This window comes from Salvelinus fontinalis, chromosome 31, assembly GCF_029448725.1.
Source record: "Salvelinus fontinalis isolate EN_2023a chromosome 31, ASM2944872v1, whole genome shotgun sequence".
Lineage (NCBI taxonomy): Eukaryota > Metazoa > Chordata > Actinopteri > Salmoniformes > Salmonidae > Salvelinus > Salvelinus fontinalis.
Genome location: NC_074695.1, coordinates 861,642 through 886,762, shown reverse-complemented (window position 1 = coordinate 886,762; position 25,121 = coordinate 861,642). Strand labels below are relative to the sequence as shown.

General features: G+C 48.3%; 2 protein-coding genes across 2 annotated transcripts in view; both read right to left on the bottom strand.

Moving 5' to 3' along the window:
* The window catches only part of plxnb3 (plexin B3), a 285,828-nt gene extending 272,854 nt beyond the window's left edge, over positions 1 to 12,974 (bottom strand). Inside the window, exons 1-2 of the mRNA XM_055891079.1 lie at positions 12,837 to 12,974; positions 9,469 to 12,744 (exon numbers count right to left, since the gene is read on the bottom strand). The gene's annotated coding sequence lies outside the window, so the exon portion shown is untranslated. The remainder of the gene's footprint in view (positions 1 to 9,468; positions 12,745 to 12,836) is intronic.
* A 2,316-nt stretch (positions 12,975 to 15,290) lies between these two features.
* The window catches only part of abcd1 (ATP-binding cassette, sub-family D (ALD), member 1), a 44,628-nt gene continuing 34,797 nt past the window's right edge, over positions 15,291 to 25,121 (bottom strand). Inside the window, exons 9-12 of the mRNA XM_055891072.1 lie at positions 21,402 to 21,547; positions 18,510 to 18,740; positions 18,272 to 18,397; positions 15,291 to 15,931 (exon numbers count right to left, since the gene is read on the bottom strand). Of these exons, the coding sequence (XP_055747047.1) occupies positions 15,673 to 15,931; positions 18,272 to 18,397; positions 18,510 to 18,740; positions 21,402 to 21,547 (762 nt within the window). The 3' untranslated portion in view covers positions 15,291 to 15,672. The remainder of the gene's footprint in view (positions 15,932 to 18,271; positions 18,398 to 18,509; positions 18,741 to 21,401; positions 21,548 to 25,121) is intronic.

Sequence of the window (25,121 nt, the reverse complement as noted above, 5' to 3'; positions counted from 1 at the left end):
GTGACCGGGGGAGACGGTAGCAGTGTGACCGGGGGAGACGGTAGCAGTGTGACCGGGGGAGACGGTAGCAGTGTGACCGGGGGAGACGGTAGCAGTGTGACTGGGGGAGACGGTAGCAGTGTGACTGGGGGAGACGGTAGCAGTGTGACTGGGGGAGACGGTAGCAGTGTGACTGGGGGAGACGGTAGCAGTGTGACTGGGGGAGACGGTAGTAGTGTGACTGGGGGAGACGGTAGCAGGGGGTGGTAGTGTGACCGGGGGAGACGGTAGCAGTGTGACTGGGGGAGATGGTGACTGGGGGAGACGGTAGCAGTGTGACTGGGGGAGATGGTGACTGGGGGAGATGGTAGCAGGGGGGAGATGGTGACTGGGGGAGATGGTAGCAGGGGGTAGCAGTGTGACTGGGGGAGATGGTAGCAGTGTGACTGGGGGAGACGGTAGCAGTGTGACCGGGGGAGACGGTAGCAGTGTGACCGGGGGAGACGGTAGCAGTGTGACTGGGGGAGACGGTAGCAGTGTGACTGGGGGAGACGGTAGCAGTGTGACTGGGGGAGACGGTAGCAGTGTGACTGGGGGAGACGGTAGCAGTGTGACTGGGGGAGACGGTAGCAGTGTGACTGGGGGAGACGGTAGCAGTGTGACTGGGGGAGACGGTAGTAGTGTGACTGGGGGAGACGGTAGCAGGGGGTGGTAGTGTGACCGGGGGAGACGGTAGCAGTGTGACTGGGGGAGATGGTGACTGGGGGAGACGGTAGCAGTGTGACTGGGGGAGATGGTGACTGGGGGAGATGGTAGCAGGGGGGAGATGGTGACTGGGGGAGATGGTAGCAGGGGGTAGCAGTGTGACTGGGGGAGATGGTAGCAGTGTGACTGGGGGAGATGGTAGCAGTGTGACTGGGGGAGATGGTAGCAGTGTGACTGGGGGAGATGGTAGCAGTGTGACTGGGGGAGATGGTAGCAGTGTGACTGGGGGAGATGGTAGCAGTGTGACTGGGGGAGATGGTAGCAGTGTGACTGGGGGAGATGGTAGCAGTGTGACTGGGGGAGATGGTAGCAGTGTGACTGGGGGAGATGGTAGCAGTGTGACTGGGGGAGATGGTAGCAGTGTGACTGGGGGAGATGGTAGCAGTGTGACTGGGGGAGATGGTAGCAGTGTGACTGGGGGAGATGGTAGCAGTGTGACTGGGGGAGATGGTAGCAGTGTGACTGGGGGAGATGGTAGCAGTGTGACTGGGGGAGATGGTAGCAGTGTGACTGGGGGAGATGGTAGCAGTGTGACTGGGGGAGATGGTAGCAGTGTGACTGGGGGAGATGGTAGCAGTGTGACTGGGGGAGATGGTAGCAGTGTGACTGGGGGAGATGGTAGCAGTGTGACTGGGGGAGATGGTAGCAGTGTGACTGGGGGAGATGGTAGCAGTGTGACTGGGGGAGATGGTAGCAGTGTGACTGGGGGAGATGGTAGCAGTGTGACTGGGGGAGATGGTAGCAGTGTGACTGGGGGAGATGGTAGCAGTGTGACTGGGGGAGATGGTAGCAGTGTGACTGGGGGAGATGGTAGCAGTGTGACTGGGGGAGATGGTAGCAGTGTGACTGGGGGAGATGGTAGCAGTGTGACTGGGGGAGACGGTAGCAGTGTGACTGGGGGAGACGGTAGCAGTGTGACTGGGGGAGACGGTAGCAGTGTGACTGGGGGAGACGGTAGCAGTGTGACTGGGGGAGACGGTAGCAGTGTGACTGGGGGAGACGGTAGCAGTGTGACTGGGGGAGACGGTAGCAGTGTGACTGGGGGAGACGGTAGCAGTGTGACTGGGGGAGACGGTAGCAGTGTGACTGGGGGAGACGGTAGCAGTGTGACTGGGGGAGACGGTAGCAGTGTGACTGGGGGAGACGGTAGTAGTGTGACTGGGGGAGACGGTAGCAGGGGGTGGTAGTGTGACCGGGGGAGACGGTAGCAGTGTGACTGGGGGAGATGGTGACTGGGGGAGATGGTAGCAGGGGGTAGCAGTGTGACTGGGGGAGATGGTAGCAGTGTGACTGGGGGAGATGGTAGCAGTGTGACTGGGGGAGATGGTAGCAGTGTGACTGGGGGAGACGGTAGCAGTGTGACTGGGGGAGATGGTAGCAGGGGGTGGAAGTGTGACTACTGTCGTCTCAGGCAGGTTCATCCGGTTGTACACCAGCTGTTTGAACAACAGACTATTCAAAACCCCTCCCCCTCCTCATTTCCCTCCTGGTCTCTCCTCTCTTACTGCTCTGCAATCCTCTCAAATTCATTTTTAGGGCTTTATTGTCATGGGAAACACATGTTTACATTGCCAAAGGAATTGAAGTAGATAAACTAAAAGTGAAATAACCAATAAAAATGATCAGTAAATGTTACACGCTCTCCTCTCGTTCTGCAATCCCCTCTCCCTCAGTCTTTTATAACCTGACAAACACATAACCAGATAGACCAGTAGGGTTGGTCTACAAAAAAATCGTCAGCACGATCACTATTTGCATCGTAACCAACAGGGAAGACTAGAAGGTTCTTTGCATGTTGTGAGAAAAGGCTTGCGTCCTAAATGCCACCCTATTCTTTATGTAGTGAACTACTTTTGAACAGAACTCTTTAGACTACAGTGATTCTTCACAAAACCCAGACGACAAAAAAATAAAATGTCCACGATTTCTTCTAAATGTAAAATAAATCTATAGAAATGGTCCTAAGGATTGTAGAAATATTTTACATTTGTATCGAATCGTCTTGAAAGGAAAAGATGCACATCACTAACGTTTATTTGTCAATATTCATAAACGCGTGTAAATAAGTTACTGAAATCTCATCGCTAAAAGCGGCAAAAATATTTACCTTACAACAATTGTAGCACCCTGCCTAATCCTGATTGTGTGGTAAGGGGTTAGGGGTTAGGATTTAGGTGAAGGACAGTGGCAATATTCTAAATCAGATTATAAACGGGGTGGTTCCAGCGCTGAATGCTGATTGGCTGACAGCCGTGGTATATCAGACCCGATACCGCGGGTATGACAAAACATTTGTACTGCTCTAATTACGTTGGTAACCAGTTTATAACAGCAGTAAGGCACCTCGGGGGTTGTGATATATGACCAATATACCACGGCTAAGGGCTGTGTGCTCAGCGATACGTCGTGCCTAAGAACAGCCCTTAGCCGTGGTATATTGGCTGTATACTACCACCCCCCAGGCATTATTGCTCAATTAAACATTATGGAGTCTTAAAGCAGGCCTGGGTAAGGCCAAAATGTCAGAAATATGACAACTTTAATCAATTCTCTCAATTATACTTTGATACAGATGTCAAATATACTGTATGTCAACAATCCTTCCTTCAAAGGCCCATTCCACGGACTACATTGTGTTCCACGGACTACATTGTGTTCCACGGACTACATTGTGTTCCACGGACTACATTGTGTTCCACGGACTACATTGTGTTCCACGGACTACATTGTGTTCCACGGACTACATTGTGTTCCACGGACTACATTGTGTTCCACGGACTACATTGTGTTCCACGGACTACATTGTGTTCCACGGACTACATTGTGTTCCACGGACTACATCGTGAAAATCCCCACAATCATGTTATTTATCTTTGTCTGGGTTCCGTGAGAAAAATCACTCATTACCTACACAGGCCGTCCATCTTATGAGTAAACTGCTGCCGTTTTGTTGTTAGGTCGATCAATGCTATGAATACAAGTGCAAACTGCACCCTAATCTACAACATAAGGACATTAAAACTGAACCGGTCATCATGGTCATTGTTTGGTGATCCTTCGGGTTAACCAAGAATAAAGATGTGTGCGTGCGGTCTCGTCAGAAACAGACACAATCTCTGCCTAATCCAGATTGTGTGATAAGAGGTTCGGGTTTAGGGTGTTAAGAGGAGAGACAGTGTCAATATTATTTAAAAAAAAAAATCTGTTGAAAAAAATCTGAATTACCCTCATGTTCAGGTTAAGTCAAACTGCACAGAGGCTCATATGTAAAACGGATATCTGACAGCAATAAACGGTTAATTAACCTATCAGCGGTTTTGTTCCCCTCTAACCGGGGACTAATTTAGACCTGTAATTAATTAAATCAGACAGAAGTGATAAACAGCAGGCTCCGGACCTCGTAAGGTCAGAGTTGAACACTATCTGCACGATTCTACACCACCAAGCAAAAAGGCACTAACTGCTCATTTGGTCAAAAATAAAAGTCATGTTTTGCTACATTAAATACATTCTTAGTCACGTGGACAAGTATCCTGCCTCTGTTGTATTGTGTTCAGGAGACAATGGGGGGGGGGGGGGCCAAGGTAAATTAAAGTCATTTTTCCTCAGTTCCACACTATTGAGCAGTTACTGTATTTTTTTGCTCGCTAAGGGCAGTATCACCCTGTACAGACTACAAAGGCTTGCGCATGTTGACTACTAACACGCCGATCAATTCTCAAGCAGCCGCGTACTCGAAACCTGCTGGCAAAATGTCACCATATTGTCATACGGCAGTAACAATATCACAGTACATGGAATCGTTCCCCCCCCCCCGGCCCACATCACCCAGTCTTCAGAAAGGGCTGAACCCTTTATGGCCTAAGGGTTCCTACGATGGGATTGGGTTAAAAAAAAAAAGTAAATTCTACTTTATAAGAAAATTGTCAAGAAATCCAAGGGGTCTCTATACTTTTGCAAGGCATTGTAAGAAGCTGCAGCGTATGTGTTGAGTCTAGAGTTAGTGCAACAAATGGGGGGGGGGGGGGGGGGTCAATGCAGAGGGTTAAACAAATAGCTACCCGGACTATTTCTTTTTAAAAAGTGCAAATGTGTTGGAATCGCTCCACTAGAGTTACGAAAAGGGAACCCGTAGAAGTAGAGCACATAGAACAGAGAACTTCTTAAGACCTGCTTTCAAATGAGAGTGACAGATCTAGAACTCACATTTCTATGAGGATTTGGTCGTGGGTCGCCCCCCCCCAAAAAAAAGTTCCCGCCGCTTTAACGGTCTTACGGCGTATGTACACGTATGTGTGTTAGGCTTGGGCGACATAGCGTATACCAGACGGTATATACCAGTCGAATGATCTCCAGCGCAGTGCTTCAGCTATGCATGGGGTTTGTTAACTTGCTAGCTGAGTGGCTAAATGTCAAGAGCAAGCTTCGTGGTTACAGCAGAGATCCCTGTTGTCTACATTGTGCGTGTGAGTAAAACATACACTATACCGCCCATTGTGTTCAGTAGTACCATATAAAACCCTATACCCCCCATTGTGTCCAGTAGTACCATATAAAACCCTATACCTCCCAGTAGTACCATATAAAACCCTATACCTCCCATTGTGTCCAGTAGTACCATATAAAACACTATACCTCCCAGTAGTACCATATAAAACCCTATACCTCCCATTGTGTCCAGTAGTACCATATAAAACCCTATACCTCCCAGTAGTACCATATAAAACCCTATACCTCCCATTGTGTCCAGTAGTACCATATAAAACCCTATACCCCCCATTGTATTCAGTAGTACCATATAAAACACTATACCCCCCATTGTATTCAGTAGTACCATATAAAACACTATACCTCCCATTGTGTCCAGTAGTACCATATAAAACCCTATACCTCCCAGTAGTACCATATAAAACCCTATACCCCCCATTGTGTTCAGTAGTACCATATAAAACCCTATACCTCCCAGTAGTACCATTTAAAACCCTATACCGCCCATTGTGTTCAGTAGTACCATTTAAAACACTATACCTCCCATTGTGTCCAGTAGTACCATATAAAACACTATACCACCCATTGTGTCCAGTAGTACCATATAAAACCCTATACCCCCCATTGTCTCCAGTAGTACCATATAAAACCCTATACCCCCCATTGTGTCCAGTAGTACCATATAAAACCCTATACCTCCCAGTAGTACCATATAAAACCCTATACCCCCCATTGTGTCCAGTAGTACCATTTAAAACACTATACCTCCCAGTAGTACCATATAAAACACTATACCTCCCATTGTGTCCAGTAGTACCATATAAAACCCTATACCCCCCATTGTGTTCAGTAGTACCATATAAAACACTATACCGCCCATTGTATTCAGTAGTACCATATAAAACCCTATACCGCCCAGTGTGTCCAGTAGTACCATATACCCCGGTATGGTACAGAAATGGCATGAAAACATGGATACCGCCCCAACTCGACTGACTGAGTGAGTGTGTTAGAGAGTGGTGGGTTAGGGGCTGTTAGGAAGTAGGCTGGATTAGAGATTAAGAAGAAGCAGTCATCAGGATGGCAGGCAGGGGGAAATCCCCTAATCCAGGAGCAGTGGGAGAGGCAGAGATTATGAAGGGGAAGGGGGATATGTTCGGGTTGACAGTTTATACCGCTGGCCAAAAAAAACACCAGAAGAAAAAGCCAGAGCGACACTACGGGAATGTAAAAGGAAATGTCACAACCCAGTCAAAGTCCATGGACACAACACCTATCCTAAAGCAGGATGAACGGGGGCCAATGTCAGACCCATCATCTCTGTTCCACTCGTCAGACCCATCATACAGTTGAAGTCGGAAGTTTACATACACCTTAGCCAAATACATTTAAACTCAGTTTCACAATTCCTGACATTTAATCCAAGTAAAAATTACCTGTCTTGGCCTCCCGGGTGGCGCAGTGGTCTAGGGCACTGCATCGCAGCGCTAGCTGTGCCACCAGAGATTCTGGGTTCGCGCCCAGGCTCTGTCGTAGCCGGCCGCGACCGGGAGGTCCGTGGGGCGATGCACAATTGGCCCAGCGTCGTCCGGGTTAGGGAGGGTTTGGCCGGTAGGGTTATCCTTGTCCCATCGCGCACCAGTGACTCATGTGGCGGGCCGGGCGCAGTGCGCGCTAACCAAGGTTGCCAGGTGCACGGTGTTTCCTCCGACACATTGGTGCGGCTGGCTTCCGGGTTGGAGGCGCACTGTGTTAAGAAGCAGTGCGGCTTGGTTGGGTTGTGCTTCGGAGGACGCATGGCTTTCGACCTTCGTCTCTCCCGAGCCCGTACGGGAGTTGTAGCGATGAGACAAGATAGTAATTACAATCAATTGGATACCACGAAAAAGGGGGTAAAATTTAAAAAAGGAAAAAATATATATATAAAAATTGCCTGTCTAAGGTCAGTTAGGATCACCACTTTATTTTAATGTGAAATGTCAGAATAATAATAGAGATAATTATATATTTCAGCTTTTATATCTTTCATCACATTCCCAGTGGGTCATAAGTTTACATACACTCAATTAGTATTCGGTAGCATTGCATTTTAAATTGTTTATCTTGGGTCAAACGTTTTGGGTAGTCTTCCACAAGCTCCCCACAATAAGTTGGGTGAATTTTGGCCCATTCCTCCTGACAGAGCTGGTGTAACTGAGTCAGGTTTGTAGGCCTCCTTGCTCGCACACACTTATTCAGTTCTTCCCACAAATGTTCTACAGGATTGAGGTCAGGGCTTTGTCATAGGCACTCCAATACCTTGACTTTGTTGTTCTCAAGCCATTTTGCCACAACTTTGGAAGTATGCTTGGGGTCCATTTGGAATACCCATTTGCGACCAAGCTTTAACTTCCTGACGGATGTCTTGAGATGTTGCCTCAATATACCGACAATTTTCCTTCCTCGTGATGCCACCTATTTTGTGAAGTGCACCAGTCCCTCCTGCAGCAAAGCACCGACACAACATGATGCTGCCACCCCCGTGCTTCACGGTTGGGATGGTGTTCTTCGGCTTGCAAGCCTCCCCCTTTATCCTCCAAACATAACGATGGTCATTATGGTCAAACAGTTCTATTTTTGTTTCATCAGACCAGAGTACATTTCTCCAAAAAGTACAATCTTTGTCCCCATGTGCAGTTGCAAACCGTAGTCTGGCTTTTTTCTATGGGGGTTTTGGAGCAGTGGTTTCTTCCTTGCTGAGTGGCCTTTCAGGTTATGTCGATATAGGACTCGTTTAACTGTGGATATAGATACTTTTGTACTCGTTTCCTCCAGCATCTTCACAAGGTCCTTTGCTGTTGTTCTGGGATTGATTTGCACTTTTCGCACCAAAGTACGTTCATCTCTAGGAGACAGAATGCGTCTCCTTCCTGAGCGGTATGACGGCTGCGTGGTCCCATGGTGTTTATACTTGCGTACTATTGTTTGTACAGATGAACGTGGTGCCTTCAGGCGTTTGGAAATTGCTCCCAAGGATGAACCAGACTTGTGGAGGTTAACAATTTATTTTCTGAGGTCTTGGCTGATTTCTTTTGATTTTCCCATGATGTCAAGTAAAAAGGCACTGAGTTTGAAGGTAGACCTTGAAATACATCCAGAGGTACACCTCCAATTGACTCAAATGATGTCAATTAGCCTATCAGAAGCTTCTAAAGCCATGACATAATTTTCTGGAATTTTCTAAGCTGTTTAAAGGCACAGTCAACTTAGTGTTTGTAAACTTCTGACCCACTGGAATTGTGATACAGTGAAATAATCTGTCTGTAAACAATTGTTGGAAAAAATGACTTTTGTCATGCACAAAGTAGATGTCCTAACCGACTTGCCAAAACTATAGTTTGTAAACAATACATTTGTGGAGTGGTTGAAAAACGAGTTTTAATGACTCCAACCTAAGTGTATGTAAACTTCCGACTTCAACTGTTTATCTTCCACATCTAAATCTGTTGACAATGATGACACCAGAAAACAGAAAATCACACCAAGGTAATGTGTGAGTTGGAGGAAGTGGTACAACCGATCGGTTGCCGTGTATACAAACAAGGCTCAATGAATGCGGACAATTTTATGTACAGCAGCTCTCTTTTAGTTTACACATTCTTATCTGTAAAATATATCATTTACAAATAAAAAAACGTTTAAATTAAAGATATACTCAACAATTGAAATGTATTTGGCTTGTCCCCCTTTGCACCAGGCATAGTTGTAACTGTAGCTCTACAAATGGGCAGGTGTTTAAAATACATTTTAAAAACACGTATGACCATTCCCAAAAAGTTCGCTTTGAACCAGACGGACACTATAACAGCTCTGTTGCGTGAACTACAGGTCTTTCGCTTAAAAAAACACAGCAGAACTGCTTGTCTTTGATGCTAGTTGTTATTTCAGTTTTACAATGCAGCTTGACGTACATGGGGCGAGTAGCCTCTCTGCCTCGGAAAGCACCTAGCGCGTCCGACGGACGAAGAATGCGTGGAAAGTATTTTGTGAGCCGGATAGTAGCAAGTGCCGACATAAGATTTGACACTGCACCAAATAGCTAGTTACGTCCAAACAAACAGTCGTACGACAGCAACACGCTGACTTTCAATAGTTTTAGCAATTGAACTTTGTTGACATCAGCAGCCATGCTACAGGTAGCTAACATTAGCAACGTAGTTTGCCAACGAACTCACAAGTACAGAAAATTCGACTTACCTCTCGTAGATTGACGGTGCGCTTGGTTTATCCAATGTTTTCAGAAATAAAACGCACTCACAGATGTGTAGTATTTACATCGGATGAATGACCGACTGTCGACCCCGCCCCCAGAAACAGGGTAGCTTGGTGCGTAGGTTGCGCTTCTCTGCCGGAGAGGAGCGTCTGTAGGCGGCCTGAAAAGTTGCCTCTCTCCAGGGTGAGTTGCGGTCGGTCGGTCGGAAATGCAACACGTAGAGGACAGGGCGTCAAAAGGAGCGTCGCTTCTTCAAAGGGAGTGAGTGGTGTCTAAAAAGGGAAGCTATGAATTCCAGTAAGGCTTTTATCGGGTTTGTAAACTAAATATTTAACACCAATACAGGCAAACTCTCAAAATCGGATATTTCTTGAATCGACAAGACACTGAGAAACTATAGACATGCATTATTCAAAAATGGTCAGACAGACCAAGCATGGTTTGTAGGCAAAATAAGCCAAAAGTGAATCTTCTTTCTAGAAGCTGAGTAACTAGATGACAGGTTTGATTGTCTATCATTAGAAAATGGACAGAAAAATTATCATTAAATAAAGGACAAACATGAGTTCATTTGATATTTTCATATTTAAAATTGACCCATCTATATATAAAATGCATGATGGACAATAACTGGGCTGATTTAAAAACAAACTATTTGGAGGCTAATTGTCAGATATACTATTAACGATATAATATTGCAATGTATATGTTGCTTCAGTGGCGAACCATGAATATAGGACCAAGGCCTTCAGGAGGAACCAAAAATATTGAAATATGTTGTATCAAACTCAAATAAACAGAAAACACAGCATCACTTAATGTGCAGAGATTTTATCTTCTGTAGTCGGACCGTTCAGGTTCTAGTGGAGGAGCAAAACTTTTTGATGACATGAATGAATCAAAACAGGCCTGGCTGTGCATCAGGCTGCTGCACATGGAAACACTACAGTCATGGACACGTGACACACAGCATAACATGGTAGCCGAAGAACACCACTAGCACCAATAGCGACAACAGTATTGTCACCAAGGTGACAGGCGCATGGTGCTGAAAGGACCGCGGCCGTAATACCTGGGCACTCAATGGTCGATGAAGAAGAGCCCGTTTTGGTCAAACACAGACAAAGCTGATACAGGAGTCACACACAGCATCAGATAATGTTACAGAATAAGCATCCCATTCACTGCAGTAGCCCACATGAAATCATACCTATACAAAAGCACAACCATTTCATTTCCAAAATGATAAACAAATCAGCTACTACTTCCCCATTAAAAATATACTGTATTTTATCACACCAATCAGTGATCTAAAGTTGAAATGCAATAATCTGTTTCAAAAGAAAACGCTAACAGCAAACGAGCTTTAAAAAAAGAGGCATTATTTTTCACTTTTTCTAAAACCCATGCGTGTCAAAAAGTGATTCGTTTCATTCATCGGTCAAAAAAAAATTCTCCTTTAAAACTAAATATATTTTTTGAGTTTCTCATACACTTTATATTTGGTTGTGATCTTTACAAAATAACAAATTTTGTATGCAGCAGTTGTAGCTAAAGCTAGCCAGGGATCCATTTTAATGGCTGAAGTTGAGCAGTTAATAAAAATTAAATGCAGTTGACTTGAGACGATTAAACATTAAGCTGGACATCCAATTATAATTCAAAAGTATTGTGAAATGCACTCATAAGCAACATGTAAATGAAGGCTTTATCCGCTGTCGTTCTATAAAAGACCTCCCCTTTGTCCTGACGGCGGCGGCAATGTTTGCAAACACAGAAAGGGGTCTATTGCGTTAAATGGCAGGGCCCTTCTGTCCAGCGTCTGATGGCTCAGCCAATGGTTGATTGAGCTAGCTACATTTTTCTACCCAGAAACCACCATAGAATATCCAGATTAGATATTTTCGCTCTTCGCTATTAACCCTTCTCTTTCCATCAAATTGAAGAGTTGAAATCAGCAGACCACAAAATGATTGTACAGATAAAATAGATTTTTTTTTAAAGATATACCTTTTTATAAATCTTTGGGCCTTCTCTGAAAGCCTAGAAGGCCCCCCTACAGTTCCCCACTGATATGTTTCAATGTTCTATAGTTAGTGGGAAAACATAAGGAAACCATCATCATTTAGGTTAAGGGCACTTAAGGAAAAAATGTGACAGGCTACAATCTTTAGATTACATTAGATAAATTGACTAATAATCTCTATTCAATATAATTTTAGAACAAATTTACAAATAGCTAAATAATTGGCAGAGAGGTGTGTAGGCAACCCTGATCCCAGAGTGCAGCAGGTCCTGTAGGATTTTGTTCCAACTAGACACCTCACCAGACCAACTGAGTGAATTGATCAGTTCAGTGATTTGCCGAAAAATCAACACACCTGGTCTTCCAGGTCGGTTAAATTAGCGCTTTCTGCCCTCCAGCGCCAGGGCTGGCCCTGGGGTGTGTTCATGCCGTCGATTCTGTTGCACAACAGAACGTTTTGCAACTGTTTGGAATTCATTGGGAAAAATTCAGGTAAATCTCACCTCTTTTCGTTCCTTTAGAAAAACAAAATATTTTGCAACAGAATTGGCAGAATGAAAACACCTGGTGTAAGTTATATTACAGATTCAAAAGTGATCTGTACTCTACAAATAATAATTTAATAAATCAATCTATATTAAAGTAAAAGGTTATTACCTTTGTATCAATTGTCTACATACCAGCACAGACTGTAATAAAATATAGGATTGCTACATTCATCATAAGAAACCTTTAAAGTATCTTTCCGCTATTCAGAAATATATTGTGTCAAACTCTATAAAAAAAAGTAATTTGTTGAAATTGTAATTCAGTAGAGCAGATGGTTCTGAAGAGGCCAGTCGCCTCTCCCACCAAGGTTTCCGTCCAAAATGGCCTCCTATTCCCTAGGGGCCCTGGTCTAAAGGAGTGCACTATATAGGGAATAGGGCCCTGGTCAAAACTAGTGCACTATATAGGGAATAGGGTGAAATTTGGCATGTCCCCTACAAGTGTGTGCACCAGAGATTACATTAAATTATGTCGAGACGGAGTTGGCAGTTTTGTACTTCCTCCTCCCACTACACTACCACCCACCCTCTCCCCTAGTCTACTACACTTCCACCCTCTCCCCTAGTCTACTACACTTCCACCCTCTCCCCTAGTCTACTACACTTCCACCCTCTCCCCTAGTCTACTACACTTCCACCCTCTCCCCTAGTCTACTACACTTCCACCCTCTCCCCTAGTCTACTTCCTCCTCCCACTACACTTCCTCCCACCCTCTCCCCTAGTCTACTTCCTCCTCCCACTACACTTCCTCTCCCACCCTCTCCCCTAGTCTACTACACTTCCACCCTCTCCCCTAGTCTACTACACTTCCACCCTCTCCCCTAGTCTACTACACTTCCACCCTCTCCCCTAGTCTACTACACTTCCACCCTCTCCCCTAGTCTACTACACTTCCACCCTCTCCCCTAGTCTACTTCCTCCTCCCACTACACTTCCTCTCCCACCCTCTCCCCTAGTCTACTTCCTCCTCCCACTACACTTCCTCTCCCACCCTCTCCCCTAGTCTACTTCCACTTCCACCCTCTCCCCTAGTCTACTTCCTCCTCCCACTACACTTCCTCTCCCACCCTCTCCCCTAGCCTACTTCCTCTCCCACCCTCTCCCCTAGTCTACTTCCTCTCCCACCCTCTCCCCTAGTCTACTTCCTCTCCCACCCTCTCCCCTAGTCTACTTCCTCTCCCACCCTCTCCCCTAGTCTACTTCCTCCTCCCACCCTCTCCCCTAGTCTACTTCCTCTCCCACCCTCTCCCCTAGTCTACTTCCTCCTCCCACTACACTTCCTCTCCCACCCTCTCCCCTAGTCTACTTCCTCTCCCACCCTCTCCCCTAGTCTACTTCCTCCTCCCACTACACTTCCTCCTCCCACCCTCTCCCCTAGTCTACTTCCTCCTCCCACCCTCTCCCCTAGTCTACTTCCTCCTCCCACCCTCTCCCCTAGTCTACTTCCTCCTCCCACTACACTTCCTCTCCCACCCTCTCCCCTAGTCTACTTCCTCCTCCCACTACACTTCCTCTCCCACCCTCTCCCCTAGTCTACTACACTTCCACCCTCTCCCCTAGTCTACTACACTTCCACCCTCTCCCCTAGTCTACTACACTTCCACCCTCTCCCCTAGTCTACTACACTTCCACCCTCTCCCCTAGTCTACTACACTTCCACCCTCTCCCCTAGTCTACTTCCTCCTCCCACTACACTTCCTCTCCCACCCTCTCCCCTAGTCTACTTCCTCCTCCCACTACACTTCCTCTCCCACCCTCTCCCCTAGTCTACTTCCACTTCCACCCTCTCCCCTAGTCTACTTCCTCCTCCCACTACACTTCCTCTCCCACCCTCTCCCCTAGTCTACTTCCTCTCCCACCCTCTCCCCTAGTCTACTTCCTCTCCCACCCTCTCCCCTAGTCTACTTCCTCTCCCACCCTCTCCCCTAGTCTACTTCCTCTCCCACCCTCTCCCCTAGTCTACTTCCTCCTCCCACCCTCTCCCCTAGTCTACTTCCTCTCCCACCCTCTCCCCTAGTCTACTTCCTCCTCCCACTACACTTCCTCTCCCACCCTCTCCCCTAGTCTACTTCCTCCTCCCACCCTCTCCCCTAGTCTACTTCCTCCTCCCACCCTCTCCCCTAGTCTACTTCCTCCTCCCACCCTCTCCCCTAGTCTACTTCCTCCTCCCACCCTCTCCCCTAGTCTACTTCCTCCTCCCACCCTCTCCCCTAGTCTACTTCCTCATCCCACTACACTTCCTCTCCCACCCTCTCCCCTAGTCTACTTCCTCCTCCCACTACACTTCCTCCTCCCACCCTCCCCTAGTCTACTTCCTCCTCCCACTACACTTCCTCTCCCACCCTCTCCCCTAGTCTACTTCCTCCTCCCACTACACTTCCTCTCCCACCCTCTCCCCTAGTCTACTTCCTCCTCCCACTACACTTCCTCCTCCCACCCTCTCCCCTAGTCTACTTCCTCCTCCCACTACACTTCCTCCTCCCACCCTCTCCCCTAGTCTACTTCCTCCTCCCACTACACTTCCTCCTCCCACCCTCTCCCCTAGTCTACTTCCTCCTCCCACTACACTTCCTCCTCCCACCCTCTCCCCTAGTCTACTTCCTCCTCCCACTACACTTCCTCCTCCCACCCTCTCCCCTAGTCTACTTCCTCCTCCCACTACACTTCCTCCTCCCACCCTCTCCCCTAGTCTACTTCCTCCTCCCACTACACTTCCTCTCCCACCCTCTCCCCTAGTCTACTTCCTCCTCCCACTACACTTCCTCCTCCCACCCTCTCCCCTAGTCTACTTCCTCCTCCCACTACACTTCCTCTCCCACCCTCTCCCCTAGTCTACTTCCTCCTCCCACTACACTTCCTCTCCCACCCACCACCCCATCCTTCCACCCTCTCCCCTAGTCTACTTCCTCCTCCCACTACACTTCCTCTCCCTCCCACCACCCCATCCTCTCCCATCTACTACACTTCCACCCTCTCCCCTAGTCTACTACACTTCCACCCTCTCCCCTAGTCTACTACACTTCCACCCTCTCCCCTAGTCTACTACACTTCCACCCTCTCCCCTAGTCTACTACACTCCCACCCTCTCCCCTAGTCTACTTCCTCCTCCCACTACACTTCCTCTCCCACCCTCTCCCCTAGTCTACTTCCTCCTCCCACTACACTTCCTCTCCCCTAGTCTACTTCCTCCTCCCACTACACTTCCTCTCCCACCCTCTCCCCTAGTCTACTTCCTCCTCCCACTACACTTCCTCTCCCACCCTCTCCCCTAGTCTACTTCCTCCTCCCACTACACTTCCTCTCCCATACTGCTGAGATAGTCAATTGCTGCTCAGTTTTAGTTTCCACTTTAACAGCTACATCTGAGTGGTTGGAAGTCCAGAACGTCATTGTACACTAGAAGACCCAGCCTCTTGGACCTAGACCCTATGGTCTGAGCAACCCACAGGATTTGAAAAGACTGGACCTGTTAGTAACAATATGAGTACAGCTCCACCTTGCCGAGGGGACAAATGCCTCAGGGTGTTGTTTCTGGACAGGGCCGAAATGTCTTTCATTCCCATCCACCCACCCACCCATCCGATGATCATCATCCTTCTATTGTCCTTGTTCATCACTCTTCCTTCTCTTCCTCCTCCTCCCGTTTCTCCTCCTCCTCCCCCGCTTCCTCTCCTCCGGTTCCTGACAGGGTGGCGTCCTCCCCCAGCATGCGGCAGAGCTCCGACAGGCGCTGTTGCATCTTGGGTATCCCAGAGAGCTGAGACTCCAGCTTCTGTTTCTCCTCCTGTAGAGAGACACGTGTGGAGGCGTCCAGCTTCTCGAAACGCCAGCCGCCCTCGCCGTCAAACTGAAGCAGGTGGGTGTGGTACTTCCTGTAAATGGGAAGGAAGGAAGGGAAAGGTGCGTGTTTGAGATTGACTTATCATTGTATTAGAATCAAAATGGATCACCGTTATCCGGAGAGATCGGAGCGGAGATAGTATAGGAGCCGTGTGGGGAAATGATTCATTATTCAAAACATCTGAACTGATCCTTTCAGACCGCCATGAAGTGACTAGGGGTATGAGTTGTTCCTGCCTGGCCTCTACAAGACACAGCAGTGTCAGACAGAGGCTGAACTCTCAGATCACCACTGCCCCCTACTGGAGGATGCATATAACTACTCATCTACAACCAGGGGGTTCTCAAAGGCTGCGTTTACACAGGAAGCCCAATTCTGGGGTGTATTCATTAGTCACAAAAAAAGGTCCCATTTCATTGGCTCCCATTTGCTTCCTAATGTATACACACACCTTTTTTCCCACTAATAGTCTTTTGACCAAGGGTTGGAATTGGTTCAGGGAACAGAACCGAAAAATAACGTTTGAGGAACAGAATCGAAACTGATCCATAGTGTTCCCGAACAGAGCCGTTATTTAAAATTTTAATTTTTTTTTAAAGCATGAGAACCGGTTAATAACATTTTCTCCAGTCCCACAAAAATCACAACAAAGCCCTCCCTCTTGTCACTCAAACGTATTCCAACGTCTGCCTGCCAGCTGGAAATCTTTGCCAGTGGGTGTGTGTAGGCTTCCTGCCCCTCTCCTCTGAAGCACGTTACTGCCGACATTACAAGAGTCATTCAGAAATTAGGGAGACATGTTTAAATTAGGGAATAGATTTACTTTTTTCCCCCAATGCTATTCAGTCAACACATTTCACTGTTTTTATTAACAAAACAAAAAAAGTGTTTTTAATTATACTGCTGCTCTGCACAAACACAAGCTCGTTAGCTAGTTAGTTAACATTTGCTCTGGTCCAACGTTTAAACCAGCTCTCAGAAGTTCAAAGACATTCGAAGTTCCTCCATAGAAGCCGCTCCTCCGTCGGTATAATTCTGTGCGTCTAATTCAGATAATGCATCTCACAGTAAGATACCCAGCTCTTCCAGGTAAAGTCTTCTCAATCCTCTCGCCCTTAATTTCAGTTGCATCTCACGCCCCACAACTGACTGGCAGATCAGTGGGCGTCGCCCACGCTTGGCTTCCATTATGATTAAAACCATGCTGTTACGTCAAAAATACAAAAATTTGCTTTTAACGACTTTCCTATACAGATTAAAATCACTCACCCGCTCCACAGCAAGCTGCTCTAAGTAAATTTAATGTCGAGCTAAATGTAAAAAAACATATATTGATAAAAAAAATGTTTTATATATAAAATGTAACATGTAAAGTGTTGCTCCCATGTTTCATGAGCTGAAATATAAAGATCAGAAATGTACATCCCCCGTTAGAGCCGCCGCCAACATCGTTGTAGAGAATTTGGCAGTACGTCCAACCGACCTCACAACAGCAGACCACGTGTAACCAGGCCAGCCCAGACCACGTGTAACCACGCCAGCCCAGACCACGTGTAACCACGCCAGCCCAGACCACGTGTAACCAGGCCAGCCCAGACCACGTGTAACCAGGCCAGCCCAGACCACGTGTAACCACGCCAGCCCAGACCACGTGTAACCACGCCAGCCCAGACCACGTGTAACCACGCCAACCCAGGACCTCCACTTCTGTCTTCTTCACCTGTGGGATCGTCTGAGACCAGCCACCCGGGACAGCTGATGAAACTGTGGGTTTGCACAACTGAAACATTTCTGCGCAAACTGTCAGAAACCGTCTCAGGGAAGCTCGTCTGCGTGCTCGTCGTCCTCACCAGGGTCTTGACCTGACTGCAGTTCGGCGTCGTAACGGACTTCAGTGGTCAAATGTTCACCTTCGATGGCCACTGACAACACTGGAGAAGTCTGCTCTTCACGGATGAATCCCGGGTTTCAACTGTACCGGGCAGATGGCGTGGTGTGGGCGAGCGGTTTGCTGATGTCAACGTTGTGAACCGAGTGCCCATGGTATAGGCAGAATTTGTTCTGTTCAGAACCAAACGATTGGGGAAATTATTTTTGGTCCCAACCACCATCCATATTTTTCAGAGCTGATCTGATTGGTCAAAAGACCAATTAGTGAATAAATGATCAGATTTGGGCTGCCTGTGTAAACTCAGTCTCACCTTCTTTGCACATTGATTAAATCAGTAAACAAAAATCTAATTTCAATTTTATGTGCCCATACAAAACAAGTTTCCTTCAGGAATGAATTGTTAAATAAATAAATGCACACATACAGAATGTGTAAAAAAGATCTATATAAATAAATAAATTGATTGATAAGCATGCTGACCAGAGGGAGGGTCGATGGGTTATCGAAAGCAGCGCTATCCCAGCATCCTTTGCTGCCTGGAAGATCTTCCCCTCCACGTCGATGCTGACTGCGCTGGTGCACTCGTCTAGCAGGGCATACTTAGGCCTGGGCAAAGACAACACACATTGCATTAGTAGGAAATAGTTTTAGTTTCCATCCTTTACACATGCCCGGTGAGGAATTACAGTTGATTGTATGTGTCGTCGGCGTGACGTACCTGTGGTAGAACATCCGTGCCATCCCAATCCTCTGTTTCTCTCCTCCTGACAACACGTCCTTCCAGTCGCTTTCCGCACCCCACCCTCCCTCCCTCTCCAGTATGTAGACCAGGTTGACGGTTCCGAGGATCCCCTCTAGCTGCTGGTCCGTGAATCCTCTCTCCTCCATCTCTGTCTCGGTGTCTGGGTAAATCAACTGGTCTCGCAGGGTTCCCACTGACATGTACGGTCTGATGGACAAACACAAAACAAACATTAAGATCAACTATATATATATATTTTTAATTTTTTTAATTTTTTTTTAATCACACAGCCAGATCTGTTAAGACTTGCTCACAAATTTCAAGTTAAATCAGATTTTTTTTGGCATATGATTTTAAATCTGTTATTTTTCCTGAAATCTGAACAACCAAGAAGCACATGGAATCAAATATTTCAAGCAACATTTCAAAACCACCTGAATCCTGGCCGTGAGCCTTGTGTCTGGTCAAAACCACCTGAATCCTGGCCGTGAGCCTTGTGTCTGGTCAAAACCACCTGAATCCTGGCCGTGAGCCTTGTGTCTGGTCAAAACCACCTGAATCCTGGCCGTGAGCCTTGTCTGTGGTCAAAACCACCTGAATCCTGGCCGTGAGCCTTGTCTGTGGTCAAAACCACCTGAATCCTGGCCGTGAGCCTTGTCTGTGGTCAAAACCACCTGAATCCTGGCCGTGAGCCTCGTGTCTGGTCAAAAACCACCTGAATCCTGGCCGTAAGCCTCGTCTGTGGTCAAAACCACCTGAATCCTGGCAGTGAGCCTTGTCTGTGGTCAAAACCACCTGAATCCTGGCCGTGAGCCTTGTCTGTGGTCAAAACCACCTGAATCCTGGCCGTGAGCCTTGTCTGTGGTCAAAACCACCTGAATCCTGGCCGTGAGCCTCGTGTCTGTGGTCAAAACCACCTGAATCCTGGCCGTGAGCCTTGTGTCTGGTCAAAACCACCTGAATCCTGGCCGTGAGTCTTGTGTCTGGTCAAAACCACCTGAATCCTGGCCGTGAGCCTCGTGTCTGGTCAAAACCACCTGAATCCTGGCCGTGAGCCTCGTGTCTGGTCAAAACCACCTGAATCCTGGCCGTGAGCCTTATGAACACTGAAGAAATGACACTTTGCTACAATGTAAAGTAGTGAGTGTACAGCTTGTATAACAGTGTAAATTTGCTGTCCCCTCAAAATAACCCAACACACAGCCATTAAAGTCCAAACCGCTGGCAACAAAAGTGAGTACACCCCTAAGTGAAAATGTCCAAATTGGGCCCAATTAGCCATTTTCCCTCCCCGGTGTCATGTGACTCGTTAGTGTTACAAGGTCTCAGGTGTGAATGGGGAGTAGGTGTGTTAAATATGGTGTTATTGCTCTCACACTCCCATACTGACTGGTCACTGGAAGTTTAACATGGCACCTCATGGCAAAGAAATCTCTGAGGATCTGAAAAAAAGAATTGTTGCTCTACATAAAGATGGCCTGGGCTATAAGAAGATTGCCAAGACCCTGAAACTGAGCTGCAGCATGGTGGCCAAGACCATACAGCGGTTTAACTGGACAGGTTCCACTCAGAACAGGCCTCGCCATGGTCGACCAAAGAAGTTGAGTGCACGTGCTCAGCGTCATATCCAGAGGTTGTCTTTGGGAAATAGACGTATGAGTGCTGCCAGCATTGCTGCAGAGGTTGAAGGGGTGGGGGGTCAGCCTGTCAGTGCTCAGACCATACGCCGTACACTGCATCAAATTGGTCTGCATGGCTGTCGTCCCAGAAGGAAGCCTCTTGTAAAGATGATGCACAAGAAAACCCGCAAACAGTTTGCTGAAGACAAGCAGACTAAGGACATGGATTACTGGAACCATGTCCTGTGGTCTGATGAGACCAAGATAAACTTATTTGGTTCAGATGGTGTCAAGTGTGTGTGGTGGCAACCAGGTGAGGAGTACAAAGACAAGTGTGTCTTGCCTACAGTCAAGCATGGTGGTGGGAGTGTCATGGTCTGGGGCTGCATGAGTGCTGCCGGCACTGGGGAGCTACAGTTCATTGAGGGAACCATGAATGCCAACATGTACTGTGACATACTGAAGCAGAGCATGATCCCCTCCCTTCAGAGACTGGGCTGCAGGGCAGTATTCCAACATGATAACGACCCCAAACACACCTCCAAGACGACCACTGCCTTGCTAAAGAAGCTGAGGGTAAAGGTGATGGACTGGCCAAGCATGTCTCCAGACCTAAACCCTATTGAGCATCTGTGGGGCATCCTCAAATGGAAGGTGGAGGAGTGCAAGGTCTCTAACATCCACCAGCTCCGTGATGTCGTCATTGAGGAGTGGAAGAGGACTCCAGTGGCAACCTGTGAAGCTCTGGTGAACTCCGTGCCCAAGAGGGTTAAGGCAGTGCTGGAAAATGATGGTGGCCACACAAAATATTGACACTTTGGGCCCAATTTGGACATTTTCACTTAGGGGTGTACTCACTTTTGTTGCCAGCGGTTTAGACATTAATGGCTGTGTGTTGAGTTATTTTGAGGGGACAGCAGATTTACACTGTTATACAAGCTGTACACTCACTACTTTACATTGTAGCAAAGTGTCATTTCTTCAGTGTTGTCACATGAAAAGATATACTCAAATATTTACAAAAATGTGAGGGGTGTACTCACTTTTGTGATATACTGTACATACATACATATATATATATACATACATATATATATACATACATACATACATATATACATACACACACACACATACAGGAAAATAAACCCTACCAGACCTGAAGACTTGTACTAGCACCCCAAGCAATTGCCTTAGACTTTAGCGCCATAGACCACTGAGGTGTGTGTGTGTGTGTGTATACACTAACCTCTGAGGTATGTAGAACATGTTTTGGGGTGGTGGTTTGTAGAGAACCCCTCCATAGACTGGCCACAGACCACTGAGGATCCTGAACAGAGAACTCTTCCCACAGCCGTTAGGTCCGGTTATTAACAGATGCATCCCTTCCTCCACCTGGGGAGAGAGATTCAGGACAGACGAAAAGAGGGTGAGGATGGAGAGAGAGAGGAGAGAGAAAGAGATTCAGGACAGAGGAAAAGAGGGTGAGGATGGAGAGAGAGAGGAGAGAGAAAGAGATTCAGGACAGAGGAAAAGAGAGTGAGGATGGAAGGAGAGAGATTCAGGACAGAGGAAAATAGGGTGAGGATGGAGAGAGAGTGAGAGAGATTCAGGACAGAGGGTGAGGATGGAGAGAGAGAGGAGAGAGAGAGATTCAGGACAGAGGAAAAGAGGGTGAGGATGGAGAGAGAGAGGAGAGAGAAAGAGATTCAGGACAGAGGAAAAGAGGGTGAGGATGGAGAGAGAGAGGAGAGAGAAAGAGATTCAGGACAGAGGAAAAGAGGGTGAGGATGGAGAGAGAGTGAGAGAGATGGGGGGGGGGGTAAGTTATGGGAGTACCCAATGATCAGAGCCAGGGTTCCCACACAGAGCCTACTACCTCAGACACTCCGTATGGAGCAGGAATGTAGCTAGCTAAAACAATCAGCACATTGTTTCACAAAGAGGATCATGCTATGGTGCTGTGTGTGAGGAGATCACAGTGTGGAACTAGCCACTGATGAAACATGAATTGATCATGAAAGGATACTTTAAAACAGGGGGCTTACTGTGTTGGGGCACACCATGATCCCCACTCGCTCTCTCTCACACACAGACACACCATACAGAAAAATGCAAATTTCCTAAATGCCATAGTTCTGATGCATTGGAGAGAGAGAGAGAGAGGCCTCCGCCCTCCGTTCTGATGCATTGGAGAGAGAGAGAGAGAGAGAGAGGCCTCCGCCCTCCGTTCTGATGCATTGGAGAGAGAGAGAGAGAGAGAGAGAGAGAGAGACCTCCGCCCTCCGTTCCGATGCATTGGAGAGAGAGAGAGAGAGAGAGAGAGAGAGAGCTCCGCCCTCCGTTCCGATGCATTGGAGAGAGAGAGAGAGAGAGAGAGAGAGAGAGAGACCTCCGCCCTCCGTTCTGATGCATTGGAGAGAGAGAGAGAGAGAGAGAGAGACCTCCGCCCTCCGTTCTGATGCATTGGAGAGAGAGAGAGAGGCCTCCGCCCTCCGTTCCGATGCATTGGAGAGAGAGAGAGAGAGAGACCTCCGCCCTCCGTTCCGATGCATTGGAGAGAGAGAGAGAGAGAGGCCTCCGCCCTCCGTTCTGATGCATTGGAGAGAGAGAGAGAGAGAGAGGCCTCCGCCCTCCGTTCTGATGCATTGGAGAGAGAGAGAGAGAGAGAGAGAGAGAGAGAGAGAGAGAGAGACCTCCGCCCTCCGTTCTGATGCATTGGAGAGAGAGAGAGAGAGAGGCCTCCGCCCTCCGTTCTGATGCATTGGAGAGAGAGAGAGAGAGAGAGAGAGAGAGAGACCTCCGCCCTCCGTTCCGATGCATTGGAGAGAGAGAGAGAGAGAGAGAGAGAGAGAGAGGCCTCCGCCCTCCGTTCTGATGCATTGGAGAGAGAGAGAGAGAGAGAGACCTCCGCCCTCCGTTCCGATGCATTGGAGAGAGAGAGAGAGACCTCCACCCTCCGTTCTGATGCATTGGAGAGAGAGAGAGAGAGAGAGAGAGAGAGAGGCCTCCGCCCTCCGTTCCGATGCATTGGAGAGAGAGAGAGAGAGAGAGAGAGAGGCCTCCGCCCTCCGTTCCGATGCATTGGAGAGAGAGAGAGAGAGGCCTCCGCCCTCCGTTCTGATGCATTGGAGAGAGAGAGAGAGAGAGAGACCTCCGCCCTCCGTTCTGATGCATTGGAGAGAGAGAGAGAGAGAGAGAGAGAGGCCTCCGCCCTCCGTTCCGATGCATTGGAGAGAGAGAGAGAGAGGCCTCCGCCCTCCGTTCTGATGCATTGGAGAGAGAGAGAGACCTCCGCCCTCCGTTCTGATGCATTGGAGAGAGAGAGAGAGAGAGAGAGAGAGAGAGAGAGAGAGAGAGAGAGAGAGAGAGAGAGACCTCCGCCCTCCGTTCTGATGCATTGGAGAGAGAGAGAGAGAGAGAGAGAGACCTCCGCCCTCCGTTCTGATGCATTGGAGAGAGAGAGAGAGAGAGAGAGACCTCCGCCCTCCGTTCTGATGCATTGGAGAGAGAGAGAGAGAGAGAGAGAGAGAGAGAGAGAGAGAGAGAGGAGAGGAGAGAGAGAGAGACCTCCGCCCTCCGTTCTGATGCATTGGAGAGAGAGAGAGAGAGAGAGAGACCTCCGCCCTCCGTTCCGATGCATTGGAGAGAGAGAGAGAGAGAGAGAGAGAGAGACCTCCGCCCTCCGTTCTGATGCATTGGAGAGAGAGAGAGAGAGAGAGAGAGAGAGAGAGAGAGAGAGAGACCTCCGCCCTCCGTTCTGATGCATTGGAGAGAGAGAGAGAGAGAGAGAGAGAGACCTCCGCCCTCCGTTCCGATGCATTGGAGAGAGAGAGAGAGAGAGAGACCTCCGCCCTCCGTTCCGATGCATTGGAGAGAGAGAGAGAGAGAGAGAGAGAGAGACCTCCGCCCTCCGTTCCGATGCATTGGAGAGAGAGAGAGAGAGGCCTCCGCCCTCCGTTCTGATGCATTGGAGAGAGAGAGAGAGAGAGAGAGAGAGAGAGAGAGAGAGAGAGAGAGAGAGACCTCCGCCCTCCGTTCCGATGCATTAGACAGAGAGAGAGGCCTCCGCCCTCCGTTCCGATGCATTGGAGAGAGAGAGAGAGGCCTCCGCCCTCCGTTCTGATGCATTGGAGAGAGAGAGAGAGAGAGAGAGAGACCTCCGCCCTCCGTTCCGATGCATTGGAGAGAGAGAGAGAGAGAGAGAGAGAGAGACCTCCGCCCTCCGTTCTGATGCATTGGAGAGAGAGAGAGAGAGAGAGAGAGAGAGAGAGACCTCCGCCCTCCGTTCCGATGCATTGGAGAGAGAGAGAGAGAGAGAGAGAGACCTCCGCCCTCCGTTCTGATGCATTGGAGAGAGAGAGAGAGGCCTCCGCCCTCCGTTCTGATGCATTGGAGAGAGAGAGAGAGAGAGAGAGAGGCCTCCGCCCTCCGTTCCGATGCATTGGAGAGAGAGAGAGAGAGAGAGAGAGAGAGAGAGAGAGGCCTCCGCCCTCCGTTCCGATGCATTGGAGAGAGAGAGAGAGAGAGAGAGAGAGAGAGAGAGGCCTCCGCCCTCAGTTCTGATGCATTAGAGAGAGAGAGAGGCCTCCGCCCTCCGTTCCGATGCATTAGAGAGAGAGGCCTCCGCCCTCCGTTCTGATGCATTGGAGAGAGAGAGAGAGAGAGAGAGACCTCCGCCCTCCGTTCTGATGCATTGGAGAGAGAGAGAGAGAGAGAGAGAGAGAGAGAGAGAGAGAGACCTCCGCCCTCCGTTCTGATGCATTGGAGAGAGAGAGAGAGAGAGAGACCTCCGCCCTCCGTTCTGATGCATTGGAGAGAGAGAGAGAGAGAAAGACCTCCGCCCTCCGTTCTGATGCATTGGAGAGAGAGAGAGAGGCCTCCGCCCTCCGTTCTGATGCATTGGAGAGAGAGAGAGAGGCCTCCGCCCTCCGTTCTGATGCATTGGAGAGAGAGAGAGAGACCTCCG